Source organism: Zingiber officinale, chromosome 2A (assembly GCF_018446385.1).
Source record: "Zingiber officinale cultivar Zhangliang chromosome 2A, Zo_v1.1, whole genome shotgun sequence".
Taxonomy (NCBI): Eukaryota; Viridiplantae; Streptophyta; class Magnoliopsida; order Zingiberales; family Zingiberaceae; genus Zingiber; species Zingiber officinale.
In genome coordinates this window covers 152,643,388-152,651,944 of record NC_055988.1, presented here as the reverse complement: position 1 = coordinate 152,651,944, position 8,557 = coordinate 152,643,388, and the positions used below count along the sequence as shown (strand labels likewise).

The following is an 8,557-nucleotide window of genomic DNA, read 5'->3' as shown; positions in this document are numbered from 1 at the left end:
CTCCATTGGCCATCAGAATTGACTGCATCTGTGAAGTGAATCTATATTTTCCTCCTGAGGACCCACCACCTCAATCTAGAAGATGAGGAATAACTGAGGCTTTTAAGTTCACCTTGTGATTTCAACTTGTTTTCATAAAAATTATCTAAAATTTGACCAAATTAGATATCATTCATATAGAAACATACCTAGTTGATGACAATAGGCTTCATCGAGTGAATCTCCAACCTTGGACGCACCATGTCTTCATGTGTATTCATCTAATACTTGCAGGACTTTATACACAAATCCCCTGCAAAAGTAACCAACCTTAAATTTTTTACCAAACATCAAAACTAAAAGTTAAGCCACTGAAGCATGATTACATCAACACTAGTGATTTTACAGCAATCTGAAACACCATTGTTTTACATGCAAGATTAAGCTGTACATCAGGAAGCTCATTATTTCTTAACCGATAACAATGGCTTGCACTACATATATAAACTCGAGAGGAAAGCTGAAAGCACAACTCATGATGGATATATATACAAGCAGGACTTAGTAGATGCTATATCCTCACACATCGAAATCAGAGCTAAAGAGCATATATCTTCTTCTCATGATCAGAGAAGGCATCTGGATCAGAAAAACCAGAAGGAAGGGACCAGGAGAAGGATTTGCTGCCGCTGGGCCTCCTAATACACCTTTGAGAGTCTTCGCCGAATCGAAAACGCTGTCGGAGTACAAAATAACTCATCGTCAACAGTGTGCCTGCCATGATAGGACCTCCAATTGCTGTTATCATGGTTGCCATCCAGATGGCTTGCTTCCCCACGACCACATAAGCTAGAGAGAGGAATGCTGCACAAGTGCTGAGACAGGCAGTCCACATGAGCTTGTTTACGACGGAAACAACCTGCTTCTGAGCACCTGTTTCCCATGCAACCAAAGTGATCTGAACCACGACAACAGCAAGCGAAATGAACAGCGCGGCAGCATTTAAGAGGCAAAACAAACGAAAGCCCATATCGTTGGCTATATGAGCCTTGCCCACTTCACTTCCATCTTGGAAATACTGACCAGGCAAATTGAATATGGCCATGAATGCAATGGATCCAATTAGAACCGCTACCATTGTCACCGAATTGATGGTATTCTGAACAGCTTCATGATGTAATTTCCTAAGCTCCTGTGCGATGCCTGTCACGCGCCTGTTTGTTTTAGCATTCTGGAGGAATTGGGTATGGACATCATGCTTTATATCACTGACTGTTCTTCGCAGCTGATCATCAATCTTGCCAACATTCCTTGCATGCTTGGCACCAGCTTCTGAAAGGCTTTCCATAATATCCATCTGAGATTCACCATAAGGGATCTTTTCAGCCAAGTCCATTGCAGTTTCATTCTGACCATTGATTGCATTCACCTCAATAGCCTCATAACACAAAAGAAGTCTAACCATCTGCAGCGAACAGTATATGAAAAATCATTCATCCAATATGTTGCCCAAGCCAAGTCCAACAGGAATACTTTTCTCTACTTGTCCTACAAACTATAACACTAAAAGGACATAACATTCTAGAAGTTTTCGAACATAACAGGACTAGGCATCAATGTCAATTTCAACATCTAAAATAAACTCTTGATTCACACAGAAATTCAGAAATTAGAATACCAGTGAGATTTGGGAGACCTGAAATACCCTAGGCACTAGGCACTAGGAGATGGTACTATAACCTCACTTTGTTCTTTACCGTAACCATAGATATATTTTTTACTAATCCCTCCAAGAGGATATCTATATCTATACATCTAGATTAGTAGTTGTATGCTCTATACTATTAACGAAAATGTATCCCAGTCCATCTTAAAAATTTATCATAGATAATTTGTCACTCCATTAATGCAAGACACTTGTTATGAAAAATGTTGGATATATTAACAGACGTGAAACTGCAAAGGGGCCTGGCTACTGTTACCAATACCTGTGGGCGCCATTTCCTGGTGGTTATATGCAAAGCGGTGTTCCCCTTCTTGTCACACATGTTGAGAATAGAAATATCAGCTTGCAGTAGCTCCTCGACAACATCTAGACTGCGACCTTTTACAGCCATATGTAATGCAGTCTGTCCCTTTTTATCCTTTATAGAAACTACTCCTGGATCTCTCAGAAGAAGTGCTCTCACAATTTGATGATAACCAACTCTAGCAGCAGTGTGCAGTGCCGTTTTCCCATTCTTCCTCACAATTCTAACTGAGTTCTCATCCACATCTAGTATGGAATTCACCACCTCCAAATGATCCATGACTGCAGCTGAATAAAGGGCAGTAGTATTGGATGAATCACATTGTTTGCAGACATCAGGCCAGTTGCTCAGCAGTTCTTTAACAATTCCTGCAGTAGAAATTAGAGAATCTCAGACACTAAATAGTATACCAAGTGAAGACAAAAAAGATGACAGCCGGCCATGAAAATAAAATTGACAAACTAATTATCCCCAAATAAAATAACTATGAGGCCTCCTACTAGAATATTGGCTTTATTAATGTAATAGGGATGGATAGAGTCCATGAGATACATCAGACAATCACTTCTCAGTATTTTGGAGAGGAATTCGATGGCATCAGTTGGAAGTGGTCTTCTAGGGTGCTTAACTACCAAACCATTATGGTTTAGAATTTCTATTGGATTTATTCCAGTCATCTTAGAACGGCAACCATTTCTATTGAGAAGAATTTCAAACCCAGCAACAAGTATACTATCTGTGTCTTCTGAATTTAAAAAATGATGAAGATATTGGACACATTCTACAAAGTTATACAATTCTGAAGCAAGGTCCACTCCATTCTGAACCAATTTGGCTGTAATTGTTTCTTGGTGAGTGTTAAGATATGAACACAAAACTATAGCAACGTTTTTTCTCATAATCTCCATCACATGGCATATGAAGAATCAATATGATTAAGGATTATCCTGATACTAGCATGCTCTGTTAGTAAGTCTTAAAAGGTTGCAGTCACAATTTTCCCCGTGTTCTCTCCTTTTGGTCTTTCTTGGTAAGCCTCTTTCTATACTTTCCTTTTGTCTCTTCCTTGTCCATGTGTAATCTCTCTAAAAGATACAAGGAAGCTTCCCTCAGAAAAGAAATTTGTAAGAAGAATCTTCTTACTTCTTAGACCATGCAAACTATATGAATTGGCTCCATTTAGTATGGAAAATTGACTTTGTACTGGCCATGAAGGATTGGGTCAATTGTTGACTAAGAACTCGAACTGATATCTAAAGAGAAGAAATTTCATAAGATTACGACTAAATCTTCCTGCTACTGACCCTAGATATTGACTAGCATAGAAGAGTGAAGCAGAAAACTTCCATTCGATCGACTTTTTTCAAAGAAAATAGTCTATCTTCCAGATGTATCAGTTGAAACCTTCTCTATTTGGATTTACAAAGCATCAAACTGCAAAAGAAACGGATTCATAACAGACCGGCAGGAAAGCACAAGGAAAAGGGAGATTCACCCGTGTGCCCGAGCTTGGCGGCGACATGGAAAGCGTCGAGATCGACGCGAGAGCGGATGACGGCGGCATCGAAGTCATAGAAGCGGAGCAGGTATCGGAAGAGCTCCACGGAGTTTCCCTCCGCTGAAACGTACAGCGCAGTCTCACCGGCCTCCGTCTGCGCGGTCGCTAGGGCGGCGCCCGCTGCGGCGTCATCGAGGCCCTCGACGGCGCGCCGGACGGCGTCGACGTCCCCCTCCCGGACGGACTCGAAGAAGGGCTGCAGCAGCGGGCGTAACCGCAGATCCATGGCGACCGATCGAAGTTCGATCGAATTAAAAGCAAAGAGCGGTTGCTGTCGCGGGCACGACAGGGAGAAGAAGAGTAGAGTAGCGGTGTCAGGAATCTTTAATTTATCTCGCACTTATTATTCATGCAAAATTTTATATTGTTTTTATATTTTTTATTTGTGCTTTATTTTAATTTTTTTATTGCAATTTTATCTTCCATTACGACTTCTATTAACAGTAGAGAAATCACAGTCAACTCTGTAAAACACCAATCCAAGTTCACTCAAAGTCAACCTCCGGCTCGCTTCTACTTGGAACAAGCTCTTCCAGTCTATCCAACGCTTCTCTCATCCATGAATGCTTGCAAACTTGCCTTGCTTCTGCAACTGTCACCTGCGACATGGAGTCAACGCAAAAGATTCAGAGATTTTTGAAGTTTCTCTTGTTTTTCACCGTCGACTTTGCTTCAGATTGCATGATGATGAAGGTTCCACTCACCCATTTGCGTTCTCTCCTGTTCATCTCCGGCCATTGCTGCAGCATCTCCGTGGCTCTCATGGCGAACATGTAGTGGATCTTATCTTGCTCCTTGCTGAGCCACTTCCCCAGCAGCTCGCCCTGTTCAGTTACTCCGATCGGTGAGGCGTTCTTTCACTGTATCGATTAGGGTTCGACTTGAATCATGATTCCGAAGCTCACCTCAAAGTTTCCTCTCACGCCCGCTTCCTCAAATGCTTCCCTTGCAGCCGCGGCTGGCAAAGTTTCATCAAGCTCCCAACCGCCCTATCGAAGTTACGATCGTTTGTAAGATCGAAACGAGAAATCAAAAACAAAAAAATTGAAATGAATCGATTTGATATAGAAATAGTTAGTAACCTTTGGGAACATGAGTTCAGGCCCTTTCTGAGAACTTATGACGAGCACCTCGATCGCTCGGTCGATGCTTTCTGAACAAGGCTTGTCGATCTTGAACTTGTAAGGAATGCATCTGCTCAAACAAGGATAGCAAGCATCGTCAGATCGGAGCATTCCTTGATAAGCTCAAACCAAAGAAAAAGAAGCATTTTCGATCGCCCCCAATTTTTTTCGCCAGAATCGAATAGGGTTTCGTTTCCAAAAGCATCAAGACTACATTTTTCAAACTCAAGCTTCTCGAATCGATCCTATAAAGCGAGAAAACCTCGAGAATGCCTTTCGAAGATCGGAAAACTCACCCGACGACGAGGCGGCGGCCAGCCCTGTACCTCTGTAGCATCCTTCCATGGCGAGAGACCAAAGCGACCATCGTTGTGCGCTGTCGAAGGAATCCCCGATCAGTGGAATGGAACAAGGAGATGAAGCAGTGGATTGGGATTCAAATCGGGGAAAGGCGGCGAGAAGAAAAGGATTGAGCCAGGGAAGGGGATTGGATCCGGTGGGATTGTGATCGGACATGGATTGATTTATAGAGGAGAAGATTCACGGCATCGCATGTAGTTTCAGCGTCGCGGATTGTTCTTGGCTGTTTCTTTCTGCAAATTTTAAACTTTTTGTTTGACGATACGAAATAAAATATTAATAATAATAATAATAATAAACAAATAAAATAAAAAAGCAAAGCGCGTAGAAAATATAATTACACATAAAAATTAATCTTGACATTTGTACTATTAAAGGATGTCTAGTAGTTGTGGTGTTTAACCGTGAGGTCTAAACTTAAATCTTAGCTAGTAATCAGGGGTTTATTCCCCCCTTATATTATTTAACTATTTAATTGTTCAAGATTAATAGTTATACATAATTCTCGATTGATGTATATACTAAAACAAAATCTCTAACTCATCTTATTGTTACTAATCGGTTATAAATTAATCTCATAATCTATCTTTTTTCATATAATTTGTATTCATCTTTTGTTATAAACTTATAAAATAAAATTTTTTCATGTGATGGTGTCAAGTTAATATTCGAAAGGTAAAATTACTCCATTATCTTTCGTCACATCGCTCTGGGTCAGCTATGAGAGGGGACGAATCCTATGATCCGTAAAAACTGGACCAATCATCGTCCAGTCTTTACATTGATGAGGGCAATGGCCTCCCACCAATCCTCTTGTCCCGATCTAGAAACGGATCAGGATAAAGGGATCAGAGGATCCAATCCCGCTAAGAGGACCCTCGAGGTATAAATAAAATCACATTTAAATACTCCAAAATATTATCTATTTCACTTTTTTTTATATGAGCTATTGAAACACTAAGGATTTGATTGAAGCTTATTAAAGATTCAAAGTTATTATTGCTAATTTTAATTATCTGTTGTATTATTTAATTTAATTTAATTTAAATAATAAGTAACTTTTAGATAATAGAGTATGTATATCACATCAATAAATGAGGGATATAATTCAAAATGTATTTATCTTATGTAAGTATGAGCTTTGTGATTGCGAAGTTAATTAAATAAATTTCTATTTTTAAATTTATTTATTTTTTAAATGAGTATTTTAAATTTTAAATTAAATAATATTAGAGTATATTTTATTCCGGTACTAATATTAATTTATAATTACACAATAAAGTTAAGGATGATAATTTAAATCCAACACATCCAATAATTTTGGTAGCTCCTTTACGCTTCAACGGTTGAACACATCTAGAAAATTTTTTGAATTTATTAAGATTTTTATTATATTATTATATTTTATTTATTTAATATTCTAAAAATGGTATTTGTATATTTAGAATAAAACTTGAAGAGGGTGGGAAATGAAGAATAAAGAGCAAAGATGTAATAAATGATCATTAAATTATATTACATAGATTTAATATTAAATTTATAATATAAAAATATAAATGGGACGTCAAACGTTAGAAATTTTTTAGGATCTTAAATTACTTTTAAAATTTAAAAGGAAATATATAGTGACTATCAGATCAGTTATATTATATGATCTTAAAGATTAAGAATATTAAAGAAAAAACTTGAATGGTGTTTATTAAAAACATATATATGGGACCCTGCATGCATTGCATGCATAGGATATCATAACTTAAAAATTAATATGATGATAATTAATCATTAATTTGACCAATCAAACTCATATTAATTTGTATCATATATACAATAATTAGTTGGCTGGTAATTTTAATCCGTGTGAATATACAAATATGGGGAAGAAAATTTGTGTGAATTATTTATTTGGTGCATTAATTCAAAGTTGATAAAGAAGACATTCACATTCCCCAATCTCAAAGTGAACATAAATATGCATACATATTATATAAATTAATTTTTTTTGTCTTTTTTATATTTGATTTTCTATGAACTCATTAAATTCAGTTCTCATTTAGAAAGATGTTAAGTATCAATACTGACTTTATTAAAATATAGTTATTATTTTATGAAAGTAAAAAAAACAGAGTGATGCAATTTGTGGCTTAAAAAGTAATTAATTTATCCATTTTATCAATCACGAATTATGTTTTATTGGAAAAGAATGAATATATAAACAGATAAAGAGAAGAAAACACACACACACAAAAATCTTTGAATTGTATCAAAATGCATTTGAGCCCCAATAATAGTATATATGCAATTTATCGTAAATTTAAGAGTAAGAGCGTCATATCAACTCGATCAAATCCCCAATCTATGCGCCATCTACACCCTTGAGAACGTCAACGGTGAAGAGATCATGAGATTTACAAAATATTTGAGACAGTGCATGAGCGAGGGTCCCAGTAATACTTTGAAGGTAGTGGTCAAGAGAACGTGGAGGTCAAGGGTCAAGAAAACATGGAAGTCAACGATCAAGGGAGGTGACACCCTGGGCCTTCAAGTCCTAATCATCATGACTCAGTCCCTTCACTTCGCCTGAGCCTAGCTCCCAGTTAACTCTTGGCTGTCTATTCACCGAGCGGGTCATCAGGGCTCGGCCCCTTCATCTTTCCTGGACATCCATCTCCGTCTACCCCCGATCAGACCAGGGTTGTGTGGCTAACAATAAAAGATAATATTGTCAGAGAATTATAACTACTTATCAGAAAATAATAGTCATGGGTCAAGGATATTCCGATGTTATGTCACGCATTTACAGTAGAACCTTCCTCTACCCAATGGTAATCCATCGTACATTTTCCACCACCAGACATACCCCCTCATCCTACATTCTCTAACACTGCAAAAAGACAAAAGTTACGCAGAGCAGTATAAAAGGGAGGTCTTCTATGTTGGTCAAGTACGTGCACATACACACACATCTACTAAGGTTCCTTTTCTTTCTTTCTTTGGACATTGCCTCGTTGCGTAAGGACCTGACTTGAGTATCGGAGGGTCTGCATCAAGAACCCCTTCCCTAGTTTTTAGTCTCTAAAGCACCTGGGTGCTTGGTCTATGCATGTGTAAGTTCTTAGTACCATCGGCTCCACTGCTACCCTCCCCCTGTCGCATGTGAGAGTCCCCGGTTCCGACGTGTGCATTCGTGGTACTTCCAAGTCCTCTCTCAATCAACGCTACCACCACCGTCGTTGGCCTCTGTCTGACTCAACTTCCGAATGGGATTAAATTTAGCGTCGTCTATGGGAAACTTCTCAGCCTATTCCAGGACGTGAAGATGGAGGACACCAGCAGAATCAATGTGACCATGACACCCGAAGAGTACGAGGTGTTCAAAGAGACCAAAATGCGAGTGACCTTTGAAAAGCAGACTGCGGATTCGCACCCTCGTCGTATACTGGCGGTCTGGAAGGAGATAAAAGAGATAAAAGAGAATTACCAGAATTGACCGGATCAAATCATCAAAT

General features: G+C 38.5%; 2 protein-coding genes across 2 annotated transcripts; both read right to left on the bottom strand.

The window, feature by feature from the left end:
* Positions 1 to 336: 336 nt before the first annotated feature.
* On the bottom strand, positions 337 to 3,888 carry LOC122042767 (ankyrin repeat-containing protein At2g01680-like). Its single transcript, XM_042603069.1, has 3 exons — positions 3,505 to 3,888; positions 1,968 to 2,377; positions 337 to 1,444 (listed from the first exon to the last, which is right to left on the bottom strand). Exons 1-3 carry the CDS (start codon positions 3,791 to 3,793, stop codon positions 578 to 580), a joined length of 1,566 nt encoding a protein of 521 aa, XP_042459003.1. The 5' UTR covers positions 3,794 to 3,888; the 3' UTR covers positions 337 to 577.
* Positions 3,889 to 3,917: 29 nt separating this feature from the next.
* On the bottom strand, positions 3,918 to 5,208 carry LOC122042769 (nudix hydrolase 17, mitochondrial-like). The gene is made up of 5 exons (XM_042603072.1): positions 4,988 to 5,208; positions 4,650 to 4,761; positions 4,473 to 4,556; positions 4,272 to 4,391; positions 3,918 to 4,166 (listed from the first exon to the last, which is right to left on the bottom strand). Exons 1-5 carry the CDS (start codon positions 5,056 to 5,058, stop codon positions 4,053 to 4,055), a joined length of 501 nt encoding a protein of 166 aa, XP_042459006.1. The 5' UTR covers positions 5,059 to 5,208; the 3' UTR covers positions 3,918 to 4,052.
* Positions 5,209 to 8,557: the final 3,349 nt, after the last annotated feature.